We start from the raw sequence: 21,465 nt of genomic DNA, 5'->3' as shown, positions 1-21,465 counted from the left end.
CCACAGTACTTCAGACAAGCACCCCATGTGACTGAGCTAGCGGAGGAGAAACTCCCTTTCAGATTCTGGTGGCAACATTATTTTACTCCAATTGTTTTCTGTGCTTGCAGTGTTTGAATGACATCTTTTGATCAGATCGTTCACGTAATTAATGAAGTTGCCAGGACAAAAAGTGACTGAAATCAATTCATGGTTATAGTTTCTATGGTCATTGTCTACAAATACTGAATAGCTGAGGTGGGAACAGAAGGATAACAGGACAAGTGTCAGGCACATTTTTCATCCAAATCATCCTCCTCACTCACAAGCAATAAAGGAAAGTATAGAATCCTTCCACACCTCAGCAAGCCTCTATGTCATTTAGCGTTATTAGTTACAGCAGTTCTAATAAAAGGCAGCTAACACCAGGACTCTCATCAAGGGGTGCTGGCATGGCAGCTGGCCCAGTCATGGTTTGCTGAACTCTCCACCTCAGATAGTGGGCTGGGGCAAGTGAAAATCCAATGGGGGATTCCTCATACCCCAAACCAGTCCACTACTTCCCCTCACCCATCTGGTGGCCTGATCCTCTTGTGCACTCAAGGAATGTGTAAGAGGAGAATGAGGTCACTAGTGAAGGGGATACACACTGCTCCACAGCACACCATTGAGCGTGTATGTGAGAGTGGGTTCAGACAGCAGCCTGTCTTGGGCTATCCTGATGCCTCTGTGCACTCTCCCACAGGACTTCCATAAAGTACTGAGTCAGCACCACCAGACACAGAGCTCCAGACACCAAGAAAGGCAGAGCTACTATGGTGAAAAAACAGAATTTTGTAACTCTAAAGTACCACAACTGTCAAGTATTTCTGCAATGAGGTATTTTCTTTTGCATCACTTGTTGCCTGCTACCACTGTGGACTGCAGCAACATCTAGAAGTGTCTTTATTTAGCTTTATTTAAGGCTTTATTCAGCCTTAAAACATGGCATCAGCCTTGCAAACAGATTAAGAGCATTGATCTTACTATTGCAATCAGCTTCATCAGATTTATCCTGGCAGTCAATTTCTCCATTACATCTTAAACGGGCATCGATGCACTGCCCTTTCTCACACTGAAACTGGGCTGCTGAACATACTGGACAACTATCCTCATCACTCTGATCATCACATTCAGAGAATCCATCACATCGCCATGCCATAGGGATGCAATCTATTTCCCCAGTTGCACATGTGAACTGATCTGGAGAACACGTTGGAGGCTCTGGAGAATAAAAAAATTAGCTTATTTAAAAATTTTAAAAAATATATTTTTTTATTTTAAAGTTTCCCAAGAGATAAGAAAAGGAAAAGTATATTTCTCATAGACACGATCATCCTTTTACTAGATTCTCTAAAAATTCAAGCTAATTTCAAAGGAGAAAAACCTCTGTTCCTAGAAAGAAGTGATATGTTACCAACAAAAAATGAACACACTGTTTGACAATAAACAAAATTAAATGTTCTGGTCTGGATACTTTGCTTAAATAAGGCTCAACCCCATGTTTAGAGTCACTATCTGCAAATACCTTCATACAAGGTATTTATGTGATCAGACACTATGGAATTCCTAGCTAGTAATCTAGGTGGGCCCCATATCCGCAGATCCCATATCTGTGGTTTCAATTATCCACAGATGTGCCCCTCATGCACCTATTAAAGTGATTGCAAAGCTTACCTTTATGAAAATGTACTTGCCTTACTGGGTCACTATAAGCATATAGACAGGCTCTTGACAATCTGAACAAAAGACACAATTGAAGCTAACAGGAAGCACAATTAACTTCTGCTTCCTGATAACTTTGGTTGTGTAGGCTTATAGCAGCTCAGTAAAGAAAGTACATTTTCACAATGGTAAGCCTCACAATCACTTTAATGGGTGTGGGGGAGGGGAGTCACAGAGACAGTGGCTCCTGTGGAGGGTTCATAACACATTTCCTCCATGGGTATTGGGGAGTGCCTAAAGTTTAAAAAGCTAATATTCTTTTCAAAACACACACTCAGTGCCTGGAGGTCTTCGGCCATGTATACAAACTGTGAAGCATGCTCCCTTATTCTGAACTATTCCCCCCCGGAACAGGAAAGTTAAAGAAAACAGCATATCTATAACAACATAACTAAAAAACCAAATTGCCAAAGACAGAAACATTAAATCCCATTCTCATATGCATCTTATGCCTTGTGATCTCACCCCGATGACTCATGGCTATCCATGTCAAATACCACCACTGAAAAATAATGTTCTGACATGAGGCTGAGCTGCGTCAGAGATTTTATGGTCCGTCTGTCCCCACAACTCATGTTTTAGTGTCTTTCAGTTATGGACCTGAATGTATGAATTCACTCTTAGTTTTGTGCTTACTAGCACAAAAAAGGATGAATTTAAATCATATTCAGTGCTTGAAAAAAAATGTATAACATGTTTAGCATAACATTGTATAACACAAAAATTGTCTGTGTTAAAATTTCTTAACGTTTCTTATACAATTCAGAGGTGCTGATTCAAAATGGTAATCTCAGGGGTTTTTTTTGTATCATCAAAACTTTTTAGTTATCTCCAGGAAAATACAGCTGCTTGATCTGCCACTCACAGGACTAAATATTTTTCAGGCAACACAGATGCAGAGTTCTCTTCTCACCCACCTGGCCTTCCATGTTGATCCCAGGGCTAAAATTTAACCTTCCTGGCAATAATGTAAATAAGCAAAATTGGGAAAAGGCAAGATATACATACTATCAAACTCCTGGAAAAGTTCCAGGCAGCTATAGTCAGGACTAAAGATTTGGCTAAAATGATTAGGAAAAGGTTAAGGACATCTATTCATTAGATTTAAAAGAACACAATGAGGCAATAGGAAGTAAAAATCTGTCACTGGCAATCTCTTACAAATTTGAGACACATGAGCCAAATAGACTGTCTTCCCTCTTGTGCAAAATAGATACGAGTGCTCCAATACCACAGATCATGTTGTGGTCATGAAACAGAAACTGTTTATAAGGCCCTGGAGAGCTCATAGTCCAGCAAGTGTGCAAGCTAAGTGTAACAAATATTTCCAAAGTAAACTTAAGGAAAGTAATAAGATGAAATGTTGGAGAAAATTCCTTCTTTAAGAGATGAGATGTTTATCTCCCTGGAAAACATGGCTAGAAATATTTTTAAAATATCTTGAATGGTAAAAGAAGAGTGAAGAACAGTGTCATAAATGAATACTCTATGAAGGAACTGGATTTTTAAAAACCCAAAATACACTACTTTGGGTTTGGTTTCGTGTTACAACTCATCAACTCTTTTTAATGCTAATCGTATTACATCAAGTTACCACACAATGATTATTCCATTTCCCTTACCCATTTTTATCTGCCAAAGAATAACATCTTCCAAGATGCTGGACAAATACTTACAAACCCATTCCATACTGAAAATCTTAAACCAAAACTTCTACATTAAACATAAGTATGGTGCTCAGAAGTTAGGCTCCAGAGGCAACCACGAATAGTTAAAGCCAGTGTCAACACATGGGAAAGACTTATGCAGATGTTGGTACCTTCTGCTCCTCAAGAGGTAGGGATATTTAAGATACAATACCACAGAAGGAATGCTCTTTATTAATGGGAAGTGAAAAGCTGTCACTTTTTTCTTGCACATTTTCTATTCTGTTCCACAGATATGTAGGTGCCGAAAAGACTACTGCACTTAAGTTTTAACATTATTTTTCCTTGAGGCACTTCCCTTGCCTCCAGATGGATTCAGAAGCGCCTTAGTGGCACAAGCATAAATGTTACAATTGTTCACGAAACATCTGCTTGTAACACATTTCCTTTTAAGATATTAAAGAGCAAGTGTTTCTTCTACTGAAATAGTCAAGGGTGGATTAAAGTTTTCACATTATACTTTGTAACTCAAATAGGCCTTCGGAGTTTCCTTTATCTGCAAACAGTACCTGCTAATACCAAGGGATCTGTGCATGTGAGTTAGTTACAGGAGTCTACCTTACAACTGCATGAAGCCTATGAAATGCAAATATACATGCCTACTGAAACCTAGAAAACAAATGAAACCCTAATATGACACATACAGAAAGCTTCTGCTTAGTTCACCTACCTCCACATGTCAAGAGGTTCTGTAAAAGTACCAAGTGAACTGGGCATGAGCACCTTGGAGTTCCATCTCCCTTTGCTATACAGATGTGTGAACATCCACCATTGTCCCGGGAACATGGGTGTGCAGCTTTGTAAAGAAGAAAAGAAATTGCTTTAGAGGGGAAAATGCCAACATGCCAATGGTTATATTTCACTAGATATGTACATAAGTAAGATGGTTGGAGTCCACGTTTCTTTTTAAGGGTATTTTCCCATATAGTTTCAAATAGCTATAGCATTATTATACCCACATGGATCAGAATTATTTTTTGAGGATGGGGGGAAGAGACACAAAGGTAGCAGTTAACCAGACTAGACAAGAAAACAAAGCATACTTTTAAGTAAAAACACTTTCGTTACAGGACTGAGCAAAGTTGTCTTTTTGTAGTAGGAGAGCCAACATTAGTATAGTTAGCTAAAGCACAGTAACCAAGGCAAAGGACAGTGAGAAAGTTGTAATCATATTTGAAAGTTGTAGTCATATTTTCCCTACAGGTCTACATGGGTGCTTTCTGAGCTGTTCATTTAGTATTCTTAAAAGGAATATACCATGTTGTATGGTATTGCATCAATACTGAATATTGACTGTGCCAACTATAACCAAACCCCACTATTCTTCCAGTCTGCCATGTGAACTAGTGAGGATGAGCAGTTACCACAACGAAATCTACATTGGAACATACCAGCAGATACTTCAGTCTGCTATTCTCAAAAATGCTCTTTATGGAAATATGAACCACAAATCATCAGAAGGAAGCACTTCTCTCAACTACTTCAGAAGGTGAATTATCAGTTTGGATTGGTTTATGATAGGGCACTGCAGCAGGGGGGTATTAATTTTGTCACTTATTTTTAAGAAGCTACATAAATATCCCAGGGTTAATAGTAGGGGAGTACTATTAAGACTATTAATATTTCCGACTTCACTATCAAACAAGAATCTGTTATGTTCACAAAACTACATGTACTACTGGAAATAACATCTACTGAGCTCAAAATATTAGTGCCACAATAGCAGACAAGAGTTACATACGTATAATAGTAATATATAAAACTATATCAAACTTACAGAATTCCCCCATGTCAATATCTTCCACTGCATGAATGCCTGTTAAGTGAGCAATTCGACCTTGTATTCTGGTCCTCTTGTATCCATTGGTTTTCTCAACTCTTTCTATCATCTGCTGCTGGCGGTCAATCCAGTATAGATGATTTCCCAACACTGTTAGTCCCATAGGCTGCAGAATATTGGAATCTTGTAGGGTCACACGGTTAGCACCTGAAAGTCAAATATTACTTTTGTGATGATGAACTTGGGTTTTTTAAAATAACTATTTAAAAAAAAATCTAAAACATTTTACTTTTAACTATTTAATGTTTGCTTAGCAAAGGCAGCATCTTGAGCAATATACATCAAAGAAGTGATTAAGTTCCTACACACACAATCTAAATCAGAGCAACAACATAAAAAGACAGATGTAAGGGCGAAAGCTAAGAAATTAGTCCAACCAACACCAGATGATACCAAAAGAGGGAAGGAATCAGCAGCCACTTGGTTGCAGAAATGGTGTTGGAGCAATTTGTATCCAACAAGTAAGACTATTTCGCTAAAATCTTATGAAGTGTTTGCGCATATGAACCCATTTAAATGTTGCTTTACATACATACTGCCACTCTGAGGCTACCATAACATTTAAAAGGTTTTTTTCTCTGTGTACCAGTCATGGTTTCTAGATCACCACCTTCTGCCCTCCTCTGAACCTTGTCCAGTTTATCACTGCCTTAAAACATGGCACCCAAAACTGGATGCAATATTCCAAGTGAGACCTGACTAGTGCAGAATAGAGTGGAACTATCTTGATCTCTGTGCCCCGCTAATGCAGCCCAGCATGCATTTTTTGCAGTAACATCACACAGCTGGCTCTTGTTCAGCTTGTGGTCCACAAAGACACCAAGAACCTTTTCACATGTGCCAGAATTCCCCCATCCTGTAGCTACAGGCAGGACCTTGCATTTGTCTACATTGAATTTCATCTTGTTGGTATGGGTGCAATTATCAAGGCTGCCAAGATTCATTTTGAATCTTGCTTCATGTCTTCAAAGTGTGTTCGTTATCTCCCTCTAACTTTGTGCCACCTACAAATCTAATAAGCATTTCCTCTACCTCTTTATCTAGGTCATTTATAAAACATTGAACAGCACTGGGTCCCAAGACCAATGATCAATGCTGTCAGATTGAAAAGTGTAGATCAACTTGTAATACAGTCAATTTAACAGACTTCATAAATATTTTCCGTTTAACTAAAAATTAGTCATACACATTTTGTGCATGCACCTTTCCATTAACTTCAATGCGTTCAGATTTAATGGACTTTTGGCATTAACAGAACCCCTTCCCCCCATTAGTCAGTTAAATCAAAGGTTCACTCTAAAAATGTATCCAGTGGAGGGAGGGGGTTGTATGGGTTGTAAGAATGCCATAGCAGATGCAGTTCCATGGATTAGGCTGAGCCAATTCTCATATCGATAGCAGCAATGAATTTTAAGTTCATTTAAGTATGTCATTAATTGGCGTTTGATTACGTTTAACACCCAAAGAAATACTTTATATCTAGGTGTGGGAGCGTGTGCCATGTTATGGAAAACTGTGGTCCTTGTGGAGCCCCCTTAAGCTCACAGTTCTGTGCAACTTCTCTCTGCTCCTCCCTCACACACATACACCGCAAACATGCTCAAACATGCTTCAGCTATTCCTGACTATATGCATAATGCATGTTTTTCCACAAGAAAATATTAATGGACACCAGGTGTCAGTAGCTCTTCAGTGAATAACCACCAATGTGTATGAAAACACTATCAAACCTGTTTTTTTTTCTAATGTGAAGTTATGGTTTTCTTGTACTCTGATTTTTTTGGGGGGGGGGGAAGGTCACAATAACAAACACATTGTGGGTACAGAGTACAAAATGCTAATCAGCAAACAATTCAGCTAATTTACTGAAAAATTGTTTGGGCTCACCCCGGCATCAAAACATAACATTTCTGCCTACTACTGTCACTATTATGTTGGTTCAGAAGATTATAGTATACAGAGAATCTTATTTATATTCCCCTCCCCATTTCTCCATAAAAGGAGTACTACACAGCATACAAATAAGATTAAACAGAGAAAACAGATGAGTGGTAGAAATGTTCAGACTGTTTCTTGCTGTTTCTCAGGCACTTTCTAGCACCATATCCTTAAAGGTCTAGTATACCTATAGTACTAAAAGAGGTCTTTGACTGGGATCCTGGGAAGCTGGAATCCAAAAAATAAACACAGGTGCACACTGAAGGACCAGATGTGTCTAACAGGAATCGGTAGTGGTGATTTCATTTGAGAAGCACTGTTTGTCACATAGGGCAGTTATTCAAGCAGCTCAAGCCCAGAGCCCTCTTGGGTGTGTAGCTGTGGTGTTGCTACATGTTTTAGCTACATTCTAGGCTTCCAACCAAGTTGGAGTTGTTGGTTTGTTGTTTTTTTTTTAACTTCTAAAGACTCTTAAGGCTCCTCAGTAGGAATTAGCCATCATAAATCAGTTATTTCAGGCAATCCAATCCTAGAGGCAGCGCCATAGCCAGGTACAGTGGTACCAAAGTGGTTACTGCTGCATCCTGCAGCAGTCACCAGAGGTCTCCTCAGGGGAAGGGGACTTTTTGTCTCCTCCCCCGAGGAAAGCCCCAAGCCCCACAATGGGGCTACTGAAGTCTGTGCTGGCTATTTTGCCAGCACAGACTTGGGAGACTCCGTTTTGGGCCTTTCATCCCAACACGGAGTTCAGGATCTGGTGGAGTATGCTCCATTGCAGGGCTGCATCAGAGCTAGAAAGTTGGATAGGGTTTGGTTCTTGTAAGGCTCCAAGCAGCAACAAGGTTTTCAAAGGATAGCCTAAGAATTCTTGTTCACAGAAAGCCTGGGCACGGTCACTTTGCTAAAAAATTAATGGAATGCTTCATTTACTGTTCTCCAAGTTTTAGTACATCATGATTCAATATCATCTTAGGATCTAAGAAATTCAACAATCTAAAGTGGCACAGATAAGTTAATGTTCAGAGCAGTCTGCTAATAAAAATCAATTTAATTAAATTTCAGTATAAGGCAGTTCAAAGTATATGCTCCTTGGTGTGTGTGTGTGATTTGTGGAACCTTTTAGGGTCAAACTAGTTTGTTTCTTCCTTTAAATAGTGTGCTGATGCAACTGGGTAAATGGATGTGTGTGGGGGGGGGGATAGGGAGGCCTTAGTACTTTATCTCTACTGTGATTCTAATTGTGTCCCTCATATTTTTAAATAGGAAAAAAGTTCCCATTGACTTTCAATGGGAATGTAAATTACTATGGGGCACAGTTCTAAGGCCCTCCTACTCCTTAGCAATTTTGCAGTTTCTCTCTTCCCCCTCCCCCAATTTAAAGAAAAAAATACACAAAAAAAACCTGGGGCCATACCACACATTTCATGTAATACAAATTGGTTTAAGGGCCAGTTTAAGTAGTTTATTTTCTAAACTTACAACACAGAAACATATGCTATTGGCAGCACAAATATATTGTTAATGTACTGTATGTGTCTATAAAAGTGCAGCACTGTGGAATGCACTGCAATGATTATGCACAAATCAAGACACACACAGTGATGCATATTGCCTATTTAAACAAACATTAAGAGTTCCTTTTTATCCTGATACCCTTTCTTCCATCCATTGTCCCATTATGGTTTTGTTTTCCATCTCCTACCCTTATCACTGAATAAATATTTTGCTAGTCTGTAGCAGCAAGAACACTAAAGAGTCCTGTGACACCTGACTGCCAAAGTAACTGTAGCACAAACTGCTGTTTAACAGCTAATACACTTCAGGTATCTGATGAAGTGGACTACAGCTCCCAAAAGCTAATACAACACTAGTTTCTCAGTCTTTAAGGTGTCACAAGACTATGTTGATAAGGTAGCATAACTTGACAAGATTAACAGCCAAGCAATATCAAGTTCATGGCTGAATCTTTGTCAATATCTCGCTTAGGAGAGAGCATGGAACTTCTACCACCCAATAATGTATCCTACTTGCAGCCTTACTTGTTCCATGACGACCTCTATTATGAAATAAAAATTAATTTCCAAGGTTTTAACCATTAGATGTACAAGTATCCCATTTACAGATTTTTCTAGTAATCAACTTTTGGGCCACATGTATGGTATTGAAGTACATTGTTATATTAGGGTACATTTGTATCCTTTTAAAAAAAAAAAGATGTTTAAATATTGAATTGTTATGCTCTTAGCAACTGGGGTGTCCTGAACTAGATATGTACATTCATGTCCAAAGCAAATGGAAATGAAAAGTAATGTGACCCATTCTCAACCAATATAATTACAGAATTGTGTTAGGATTTTAAAAAGGGTCCCGACTATGATCAGACCAAGCAATACATTTTTTCTGATCATTCCCTTGTGCATAGCAAGGAGTGAAAGTATATCATTTCTCCACCCATCTTGACACATCCAACCTACCTTTGTTACTAATAGCTCAGGCAGGGAGACTTTTGGATAACAGGGTGGGTGACAGAACACCTATCCTGAACTTCCACTTGCAGATTCAAGAGAAACAAATTATTAAAAAATACCTTTATCTTGCTAGCAGGAGGTGTACAAGACTTACAACCATTAAAACATAACAGTAAAACAGTAAGTTGCAACCAACTAGACAAAAAAAACACAAGCAGCAGCATAAACATAAAATCAAGCAATTAGTGGACTAGAGAGGAACACCCATGATTTCAGTAAACTGGAAAATAAAAAAAATTCTGGGTTCTTGTACAAAAGGAATATTTAACTAACTTAAAAGTTACATTATTTGAAAGAAACAGTACACACCTGATAAATCACAGCTTTCAATTCGTTTGAGATCTGCATCCACCCAGAACAGCTTCCCTAGCTTGTTGTCAATCACTAGCGCAACAGGTCGGAGCAAACCCGTAGTGAAAAGCACCTCTCGCTCTGTACCATCCAAGGCTGCACGCTCAATCTTTGGGGCTCGTTCTTGCATATTGGTGAAATACATATACCTGATAACAAGGATGAACAACTGCCGGTTCAGTGTACACAGTTTTGTGGAAAAGAAGAAGATTTGGTCTTTTAATGTATTTTCATTCTGGGCTCCAGCATAGAGATTCAGAAAAGCTACTATCAAGCAAGATTTTAAGACTTAGCTTCAGAATCTGACTAGTCAGTATATATTTCATCATGACACTTTCAAGTAGAGGGGAGGAAGAGAAAAATCCCAGTACCATTAATTAGCATCTTACTCCCAAATTGAACAACCACCAAAAAGAAGTCTTAACATACCACAACAAATGTCTGAAAACTAACACCTTTAGAAAGTTTTCAACTTTGTTCGTGCTTGATAGGGCATTGTTTGGGAGTGCTATATATGTTACTCTAAATTTCTAAAGGCAAATCAGGACACACACATAATAAATATCAGGTTACATGCAAGTTCACAAGACTGCACACAGAGTAGATGTTCTATTTTGTAAGGATTAATAGAAGAATTCTCACCCTCGCTCAGCATTTACTACTATTGCTCTTGGTTTGTCATGGTCTCCTCGTAGCACCACCCCAATCTGCTCTCCATTAAGTCTGTGGACATTGACTGTATTTGTAGCTTCACAAGTCCAGTACAAAGTGTGACTGAAAGGATCAATGCTCAAGTCATGTGGCTGCTTTTCTGGATTCTGGCTTTGGTTGGGAGTACTCATGACTGTGAAAGGCTGCAAACAAACCCCCAGATAAATTGTGATAAGAGCACACAACAAATAATTAAAGATACCTTGATGATTAATTAAGCAGCATAAACTTACCAAATTTGACAACATCTGCATTTAAGTATAAACAATTTCAAAGAAAAAAAACACACCAAAGGCACCATATCACAAAAGGCATTCTCATCTATGGAAGACAGAAGAAGGGATGCCTCTTTCCAAGGGGGCACCAACACACACTTTTTTTTAAAGTACTTGTTATTCTCCCGCCCCCCCCCCCCATTTTAATACCTGCTTCTTGATTAGTTGACTACATGTTGCAAATGGTAACCAATGGCAGAAGGATGTAACCCATGTATGTATAGAAATATATTGTTGCTCATCTCTTAATGATAATTGATTTTTTAATTCACTTGGTCCATGCACTGGTTGAAAAATTATGAGACCTGTTTTGCTGATTATATAATGAAGTCTAAATAACAGACCTTCTCATTAACTTAAGGGAACCATAAACACAGAAATCTAATACCAACTGACAAATATTAATGTTCATAAATACTAATTAACAGAATTAATTGGAATATCAGATAGCAAAAATTACCAAAATTACCAAACTGCAAATTTGGAAAAGCTCAAATGTTCCAAGGAGGTACTTCTTCAAACACTGAAACTCTTTTGCCTATACTGTATAAAGATCCATGTGATAACAAGTAGTCTCCAACATAATTCGCACCTAGGAAGGGCCACTAATGGAAAGCCATTCAGCAATTAACGCCTGGCATCCCTCAAAGAGCAGACCTGACACTAAAGGGCCTCTCCTTACTACAAACAACAATTCATTATCTAGCAAGAAAAAATATTGGACAAAAATTAATCACATTGGCCTAGATGGTACATTTTTAAAGTTTATTTGCTTGGGAGATGTGAAGCTCTTTGCAACACATTCCTGGATCTATGAAAAAAAGAATGAAATGCTCAAAATACAGCTGCTCACCCATAAGAGAGAGAGAGAGAGAGAGAGAGAGAGAGAGAGAGAGAGGTGCTGATGCAATAACATTTTGTTCAATCTAAACTGTAGATGAAACTAGAAGTAGCCTTGCTTATGTCATGGATGTCCAGGATCCATGGGAGAGGGGTAAAGCGGTTAATTTGTACCTGGGCGCATAGTCAAAAAGGGGCCCAGGAGCCCCAGGAGGGGGCAAAGAAATTTCCTGGAATCTTACATTTTCTGATCTCATCTGGACTCGTTGCCTGAGCGGGATGCTGTGCACACTACCACAGGCATGAGGCAGTAGCTACTACCACAAGCCATAAGCACCAGGCTCAGGAATACATACATTGCTGGTGTCACATCCAGGAGGAAATTAAGTCTGCTACAGTAGCTCTCTGACTTGTGTTATGCTCTTAGGTTGTTAAGCGAACATTCAGCCCAATCTAGTGCCTTTGTTGTGTAAACAGATACTTCCTGCCAGAAAGCAGCTGGCTGAATAGATTGCCTCTTCTTCGCATTAAGAGCCTCTTTGTTGTGAAAACATAGCCTCTGCTGCAGGCTATGGGAGTCCTGACTGCCTTAAGAGCCTCTTTGTTGTGCTTTGACCACTGCTGTATAAGCAGTCCCTCATTAAGCAGCTCACACCTGTATTACATGTGCACCAATCATAAATGAGGCTCACTAGGCTCCATTCTTAAAAAGAATTTGAAATCTAATAGAAGCTTTATGTAAAAAAGCACTGATTCGCAAAAGATGTTGCAGAATAGGGTTGAAAAGTAGTAGCAGCAATAGTAGGTGTGTAGTAGCAACCAGGTTCCCTAGTACCCTCCCTGTTACCACCAGCAAGTCAATATAGCAGTGGGCACAGGTTGGGTTTAAAAAAAAAAAGTGTAAGGGAAACTTAAAAGCCTCTGCTTGTCTTGCACAGGATATCATTTTAACTATTGATGGTACAAGCTCCGATTTGCATGACAGCAGCAAAAGCAGACAACAGATGCACACAGACAAACCAGACTGATATTATGAAAGATAGTATTCTGAGTTGTATACATAAGCCCCAATACAGTCATTATATTACACGTTTCCAACAAATGTACACCATATAGATATAAAATTTTACCTGAGTGCCATCATCTTTGGCTCTTTTAATAATATTCTGGCGCCCATCCACCCAGTAGATCAATTTATCCAAGGGATCATAGTCAATTGCCTTGACATTTCTTAGACCATGAATAGGAAGAATGATATCTGGACTCTGCTGGTCATCTGGTATCATCCGACTAATTGCAGACTTCTGACTGAACAGTAAGAAGCTGCTGGGTGCTAAAGAATACAAACAGCAAAATCACCACACACATATACACTGGTAGAATACATACATATTCATGCATTTAGTAAAAAACCTGAAAGGGTGAAGAACTATATTTGTGAAGAGACCATAGAAGAAAAGAGTAGCAGCATATAGGTTTTCGGTTATCACTACTGTAGAAAGGAGTAGTTCAAGACTCTCTGATCTTAATAGTTTTTTGATTTAAGGGTTTGAGTTCTTGGAATATATTTTTATGTTGGGCTTTGAAAATGCTGCAGAGACTGAGCTTTCAGAACCAGAAGAGGGGGAAAAAAGGTCAATTTAAAAAAAATGAATGTGACACAATTTGATTATTCTGTATAATCAGTTAAAAATTAAGACACTTTCAGCCAAAATAAGTATCAAATCATCACAGCAGGAAAGCAAAATAATTGTTGTTCAGTAATGGTAATTTTTCTTTCAAAACGACTGTGCCACTGCTCATTCAGCAATATGATCATTAGGAAAAACATCCTTTACTTTTCTGCTTTGCAGGATACAGTATCTAAGGCGTGAAGAGGTCATTGAAACATTTCTTTTAAAAAAAAATAGTTATGCTTGCTTAGCATTACATATGCCAGACTTGAGGTGCAATCCACCACACAATGGCCAGGTTCAGACATCACGCTAAGCTCTTTTTAAACATAGTTCAGTACTGCTACTACTTTGGTTCATATAGGAGGGGAGGAAATTGCAACTTCCAGTCCCAACTCTTAACACAAATTTGGATTTGCTGTTGCTTCTGAATTGGGCAAAGTCCAGCTTGTTCTAACCACAGTTTGTCGACAAGCCAGGATATCAAACTGGGGTTTGTCTGTATCCAGTCTGTAATTTTTAACAGGATGTGTGCGAAGTTCCATGCAAGCTTGTTTTAAACGGAACATTGAAACAGCTGCAACATAGTAAGGTCTGCTCCCCCTGGGACTAGATGCTTTCTGAACATCTCTCCAAGTTTATGCCTACCCTAGCACAAACCATGCAGAAATAAAAGCTCTCTCTAGCTTCTTTATAGCATTTTGATCTTGTTTTCTGTGTCACATCTTCTAAAAAGTACTTTCGGGAATGTTTACTTATTTTTAAATAAAGCAACATAAAATCTGACAGCCTTACTTTCATTAGCCAAATCTCTAAAAATGGTAATTCAAAATAACTTCGGACTTCTTTACTTTTTGATTTGTGTTTTCATATACCCCTTCCCCCCCCCCCCAAAGTAAAGTTATTACAAATAACTATGTCAGATTTTTGGAAAGCTCTGAAATGCACAACAGCTGTGATTAAGTCATAAGTCTTTACAATCTGGTTAGCAGAACTATGCTACAATGAAACTGGATTTCAAACTATCTTTCAACCCAAGCCTGAGAGAAGCAAGTAAAAATGCTTCTCCACAGAGACAAGACAACAGAAATACATATGGATTATGGTTATGACAACATGAATGCCTAAAGCAATCTTCTGCAAATGTTTTCAACTGGGTAGTGAGGGGGGTGGGAGAAGCCTTTCTATACAATCATTCATTAGACAAAACACACACAGATCCTTATATACAGCCGTATATATCCAGTATACCGCTGTGTGCAAAGAGCTCTAGACTGGGCTAAAGGGATATTAATGAGCTGGTTTGTCATTATTTTTAAAGCAGGAGTGCCATCCCCTACTTGACCATTTTACCCTCCTCCAGTCCCAATCACTTCCCTCAATTAACACTGCCCACTTTCCTGGGGAAGTTAGGAGCAGCCCCTGTCCAGGCATATAGGTTTTGTGGTACTAGAAAGTAGCAATGAGTCTACCTAGTAACTGCAGACAGTAACCATCAAAAAGCATGAACAGTGTGGCTCTTTCCTCCACTGGTCTCTGCTTTTAAAATTCCTAATCAAGCTCTTCTGCCACATTCTCTCTCTCCCTCTGCCCTGCATGTACAGGAACCAGAACTCTATTTTAGTGAAGGTGGCTGGAACAGAGAAAGTGTAACTCATTGGATGGAATGTTCTGCTTAGCTATAGGCTGCAGTGGCAGCAGATCACATCCAGAGTTTGAGTACTCTCAAGTATACATGTGGCTAGGGTAGTGGCGATGGTGGTACACCAGTTTTAGAGAACCTGAGGCATAAACGGTACAAATCCCCTTAAAGAACCACAAAAGAAGAAGAAACATACAACTACAATTCCGGCTATTGGGATCCAAAGTATAGTGAGATGCACAGCCGCATTTGTAGCCATTTGGTACAGCCAGGCACAACTGTCCACAGTGTCCATTGTTTTGCACACAGTCATTGAAGCCATCCTGTCGTGAAGAATGGAAAACCAATATGTCCATCACAAAATCTAGACGCCCCTGAATTAGTGTCCGGTTCCTCCCATTTGTCTTATCAGCTCTTTCTATACTGTGAAGGTTCCAGTCTGTCCAGTAGATGAAGTCACTGTACTGAGTTAATCCAAAAGGATGAGGTAGATCATCAGCTATTATTTCCCTCTCTTGTCCTGAAAAATATGGTCATATGTTGTTAATAAATGCAGCAACTGAAACTTGGTAGCCGCATGATAAAAAGTTCGTTTATCTTCTGCCTGTGACTTGGACACAGTATTTCTACATTGATGACATGAGGATTTCAAATAGCTACTATCCTTCTAAGAAGGGGGAAAATCAGCTCCCTCAGACTGCTCTGGTACTGTGCTCTGAAACACAGCTTTCAGAGCACAGTACCAGAGCAGTCTGAGGGAGCTCTCTTTCCCTTCCCCACAGGAAGCAAATGGCAAACAGATTCCATGGGTTACCTTTAGAACAGGGCTGGCCCAGCCATGAAGTGGCCATTTCAAGAGGAGGACTGAGAGGCAGCAAAGAACTGATGAAGAGCAAGAGCATGCAAGGGGAGGACTGGGGCACCGGAAGTTCACCTCTTCCTCCAGTGCCACTGTGGACAATTGTGGTTGCACTGCTGAAGGAAGAAGCAACAAGGTAAGCCTGTTCTGATTGCTTGCTTCCAAGAGTGATCAGAACAGAATTGCTCCAACTTCTCACCCTCCCGAGCCCAGCAAGAAGGAGAAGAAACTAAAGTCCATTCATTTCTCCCTTTCTTCTTACCATGAGGAATGTCACCAACTCTTCCTGCTTGCTCTGTCTGGTTCTGATTTCAGTCAGAAGAAGCAAACAGCCTGCCTGGAGCATGCTGGGAGGACTCCCAACATTGTTTGCCCATCCTGTTTGTTTCACAGACAGACAGAAGTAAGTGGGAAGAGGCGATGGTGGCCCACAAGGTAAGAGGAAGGGGTAGGCTCCTCCCTTGAACTTAGTTATATTCTAACTAGGGCATATTACCTAGCATGTTTGATGACTCAATCATGCTCGTGTCCAGGTCAGTCCAATAGAGTCTTTGGCCTTCATAATCAATAGTAAGATCATTGGCACGTCCCACTTTATCCACTAGAGTGATGCTATTTGTGCCATCCATGTATGCCCGAACAATCTTTGGTTTGCCTCCCCACTCTGTCCAGTACATGTACCTGTAGTCAAAATAAGACAAATTCATTTATTCATACAGTTTCAGAAGAATTTTATCCTGCGTCTCCTATAAGTTACAGGTAAATTCAAATATAAAATGTATTTAAAAAACCAGAGATGGAACTTAGAAGAGTGAATAAATGAATGATTGGCTCATTCATTCAACCTCTCTGGCCCTTCAGACCAGGCGCAACCCTCCAGGCACAACCAGAGCACAGTTCCAATCATGTTTGGCCAAGTAGGCCAGAGGCTTTCAGGGGACAAGAGGCTGGCCGCGGGCCAGATAGAGGCTCACCGCGGGCCCCATCTGGCCCCTGGGCTGGGGTTTGGAGACCCCTGTTATAGATGATGGGAGATTTTGAAGACTGCTGTTTCCCTTAAGAGAGGAAGACAAAGAATTGAAGGTGGAAACCGCAGATTCCAAAAATGTTCATTCCACTCTTCCAACAAACCATTTGCCTCTTTTATCCTTATGCCTGACTCATACCATCAAACAGGTTTCTTCAACATCTGTTTAGCATGGGCTGAGAGAGATAAAAGATTCCTTACCCTTTTGACGGGTCAAGAGCCAGAGACCTCGGGTTGTCTAAATCTTTCCACACAAGAACCTGCCGGTACAGTCCATCCAGGCGGGCCACTTCAATTCTATTGGTTCCAGTATCTGCCCAATAAAGGTTTTTCCCCATCCAATCTACAGCCATTCCTTCAGGATAATCCAACCCAAACTCAATAACGTGTTCAACTGTACTGCCATTCATGAAAGCCCGGCTTATCGTCTATGAAACAATTTTGTGGAAATACACAAGTTTAGGAACACAGTTTGGCAACTATTTGTTTACTAAATGTATTACCCAAGAAAAATATACAGGTGGGTCCTTTATATCCCCAGTTTTGGAATCCGCAGATTTGACTCACTGCAAGTTCCAAACCTGAGAAGGATGGCCCCACCTGACCTTCTAGACACGACCAGAAGTGCCTTCTGAATGCATCTGTGAGGTGTTTTGAGGCATGGAGAAAGGCTCCCCCCCCCCCAGTCCTTCAGTTTTTTCCAAAAACCATTTTTCTCCAAACAGTACTTCTACCCTTTCCAAAAACCTGAAGTGCCTTTCTGACACCTCCACGGGCCTCACAACATCTTCAGAAGCTAAGGAAAGATGCTTCCGGTTATGTATGGAGATCAAGTGAGAGCCTTGACCTATAGATTCAGTTATCCATTGGTTTCGGCATCCACTGAGGTTCTGGGAACATAACCCCCATGGATGCCAAGGGCTGATATATTCACATTTAGGGAAAAGTTCCATTATTAAAAAATTAACTTTTTCAAATCGACACTATAAATCATACCAATGTACTGACTATATTTATCTGCAACTTCAGTGTATCACAATTTACAAACTGTACAGGCCTACTGATTTTACTTTATACATGAAACAGGACCAGTTCAGACAGTTCAATAAACTATGGTTTGATGGGATGTGAATGCAATTACTTTCATACTTCCAACTCTATGTGCTTCCTCCTCCTATTCCCTTCCCCACTTCTGCTCTGGCATACTGTTCTGAGATTTGAGATCCTGAACACTGAATTTCTGTGGGTTATAAACCACAATGAAACACCAGGTTCTGTCTGAACACCACATGGCATTGTTGTTCAAACTAACTAGAACATTAGTGTTGTGCAAATGGAAGTGGTGATGGTGAGAATCACAGACTTGGGGAAACTCTAGACCATGTTCATTATCCAATTAACTATGGCTCAGTGCGTAATCTATAATCAGGTTTTATTATAACACCGAAGAGTGTGTTCTACTTTGCAAGAGTTATAGAACAAAATTTATTAGTTGCAAGAGTACCCTCTGAATGGAGTGCATCAAAATCAGTTGTATATAGTGGTTAGCAAAACAATCTGTTCAGTTAAAATGCCATGAATACCTTTAAGCTAATATCTGTCCAGTAGATTCTGTTATCAGATACATCAAAATCTAGGGCAGAAGCCTCCTTGACACCAGTAAGAGGAATAGCTACATCATTATTATTTGTTTCAAGGGAAATCCTATGAATGGCTGCTCTGCTGGTAAAGACAAGAAAAGCTTCTGGAATGATGCAAGTCTTCATATCACTAAGTAGCTCTAGTCCGATGGGACAGGCACATCTGCACTCTTGAGGCGTGAAGAAGCACAGGTGACTACAGCCTCCATTATTCTCAGAGCATGGATTTGTTCCTGGAAAATAAAACAGTTCTTTTGAAAGAAAAGAATAATGGCTAGAAAATGCATACAGTACACAATGACCAGAAACTGTGTGGGGGTGGGGAGAGAGTTGAGGAAGATGAGACCTAATTCATGCCAACAAGCTTCAAAGAGACCCTATTTTTCTCTCCCCAATTATTTCACTCCTATTTGAGAGCTGGTGTGGAACAGTAGGTAAGTGTGAACTAGAAGTCCCTTGTTCAAAGTTCACCTCAGCCAAGAACTCACAGAATGGACTCTGACAAGCCACTACTCTCACAGCTTAAGCCCCTTCCTTGCAATATGGGATGAGCACTGACACTCCTGTATGTCAAGTATTTTGAACATGCAAAAAGGCAACCACTCCCCATAAATTCTAACTACTACTGTTGGAGGTTTAGTTTTAAGAGTTGACTTAAAGTCTCTCATGAAACCACATGGTTTATTGTTTAAATCAGGGGTGTCCAAACCCTGGCCCTGGTGCCACTTGCGGCCCTTGAGGCCTCCCAATGCGGCCCTCAGGGAGCCCTCAGTCTCCAATGAGCCTCTGGCCCTCTGGAAATTTGTTGAAGCCTGCACTGGCCGGATGCATCTGCTCTCAGCATGAGGGTGACTGTTTGACCTCTCGCGTGAGCTGTGGGATGAAGCTCCACTGCTTGCTGCTTCACGTCTGTGATGCAGCAGCAGCAGCAAAGGCCACCTGTGCTTCATGCAAGGCCTTTTATAAGCCTTGAGCTATTGCAAGACCTTCATTCATTCATATAAGTTCATCTTTAATATATTCATTTATGTAAACTTATGTAAATTTATTCAAATTTTAAATGTAAATTAGTTCTTTTCCCCTCTGGCCCCCGACACAGTGTCAGAGAGATGATGTGGCCCTCTTGCCAAAAACTCTGGACACCCCTGGTTTAAATCAACCCATGAAAGACTAGTAACAATACCCAGATGACGTTAATTTGATCCCAATTTACAATACAGCAAGGTGCACAACCCTTAAGTATTCCTTTAGACCGTATATGTGACGGTTTCCACTCATCACTAGATAACTTTGCTACCTTTGCAAAGTATTCTTTTAAAAAAGAATTTATTGCAGTTTCCCACAGTGGCGTCTCTAGGATTCGCATCACCTGGTGCGGGAGGCCTGCGCGTTACCCCATGCAGTGGCGGGGCAACACCCCACGTGGTGGTATTATTCCTCCAGACTCTGATTTTAGTGATTTTGAAAACTTGTAGGGTCACACACACACACACACACACACACACACACACCCCTGTGTCAACTTAGTAACACCTTATTGAAGCAGTTCTCATACTTTTAGCACCTCGACCCGCTTTTTAGAATGACAATCTGTCCAGGACCCAGAAGTGACATCATCAAGCAAATTAAAATAATTATACATAGTTAAATTAAAATAAAAGAAATAATTAAATAAGGGGGAGTCAGTCCTGTTCCACCAAGTGACTTTTCTCTGTAGTCTGCCTGCAATAACCCCCCCCCCAAAAGAATCAGTGAAGTCTTCAGCCCTCCTCAGTGCCCAGTTTAAAGTCCTTCTATTTCAAGCACAACAAGACAAAGACCCACCTGGCTTTACAAGTCTGAGAGCACAATTCTATGCATGTCTACTCAGAAGTAAGTCCCATTAGAGTCAGTTGGGCTTACTCCCAGGAAAGTGTGGGTAGGATTGGGCTGTGAGGGAAACTTTGCAAGTGCAAAATAGAAAACTTTTCCCTTACCAGTTCAAGCCTCTTTGTTGGTCCTTTCTAGTGGGGGGGGGGGGGGAGAGAGGTTGCCTTCTGGGGCTTTTGTTGCACTCCAGTCCAATCAGATTGGGACCATTCTGGTGTCATCACATTCCCCTTTGCCTGGCCTGGCCACCAGCTAAGGCACATCTGCCTACTCGCGGGTAAACGCAACAGTGAGGCTGCTTGGCTTCCCATAGGGCTCCATACACTCGCAGCTGGGGGGGGAGGGACCTCCTCCTTGGGTCTTTTTGGGGGCTGCATTCATTGGATCAGGACCATTCTGAGTTTGAGTCCTCTCAACCTGCCATTTTCGATGGAGCAAGGCAAGGTGGCCTACTCGCGAGTAAACACAGCTATGTGGTTTCACTTGCTTTCCATAGGGCTGAATAGGGACCTCCTTCTCGGGTGTTTTTTGGGGGCTGCATTTACTGAATCGGGACCATTCGATGGATTCCTCTCAGCCTGCCCTTTCCGATGCACTAAGGCACGTTCGCCTATGCACGATATGGCTCACCTTCACTTTCCATAGGGCTCCACGCATTTTTTCCTTCTGGTTTTTTGGCCATAACTTTTGAAGGAAAGGAGCTATTTCACTTTTTTGCATTGCGTTCTGCTGGACATTCCACATCTAACGGTGCACGGCATGATGGGGTAGCTCCTAATACTGCAATTTTAGCGCATTACCCCCCAGGGCGCGTCACCCCCAG

The 21,465-nt window shown here is 40.5% G+C and overlaps 1 protein-coding gene across 2 annotated transcripts in view; it reads right to left on the bottom strand.

The window, feature by feature from the left end:
* LRP5 (LDL receptor related protein 5) overlaps positions 1-21,465 on the bottom strand; it is a 145,068-nt gene that overhangs the window by 16,219 nt on the left and 107,384 nt on the right. For both annotated transcript variants that reach the window (XM_066611128.1, XM_066611129.1), the window contains exons 9-18: positions 18,717-19,006; positions 17,335-17,561; positions 16,603-16,787; positions 15,444-15,767; positions 13,063-13,265; positions 10,749-10,960; positions 10,065-10,255; positions 5,227-5,436; positions 4,120-4,245; positions 1,006-1,242 (exon numbers count right to left, since the gene is read on the bottom strand). In XM_066611128.1, coding sequence (XP_066467225.1) covers positions 1,006-1,242; positions 4,120-4,245; positions 5,227-5,436; positions 10,065-10,255; positions 10,749-10,960; positions 13,063-13,265; positions 15,444-15,767; positions 16,603-16,787; positions 17,335-17,561; positions 18,717-19,006 — 2,205 coding nt within the window. The remainder of the gene's footprint in view (positions 1-1,005; positions 1,243-4,119; positions 4,246-5,226; positions 5,437-10,064; positions 10,256-10,748; positions 10,961-13,062; positions 13,266-15,443; positions 15,768-16,602; positions 16,788-17,334; positions 17,562-18,716; positions 19,007-21,465) is intronic.

This window comes from Tiliqua scincoides, chromosome 1 (genome assembly GCF_035046505.1).
Source record: "Tiliqua scincoides isolate rTilSci1 chromosome 1, rTilSci1.hap2, whole genome shotgun sequence".
NCBI lineage: Eukaryota > Metazoa > Chordata > Lepidosauria > Squamata > Scincidae > Tiliqua > Tiliqua scincoides.
The sequence above is the reverse complement of the archived record's forward strand: the minus strand, read 5'-3'. Positions and strand labels throughout refer to the sequence as shown.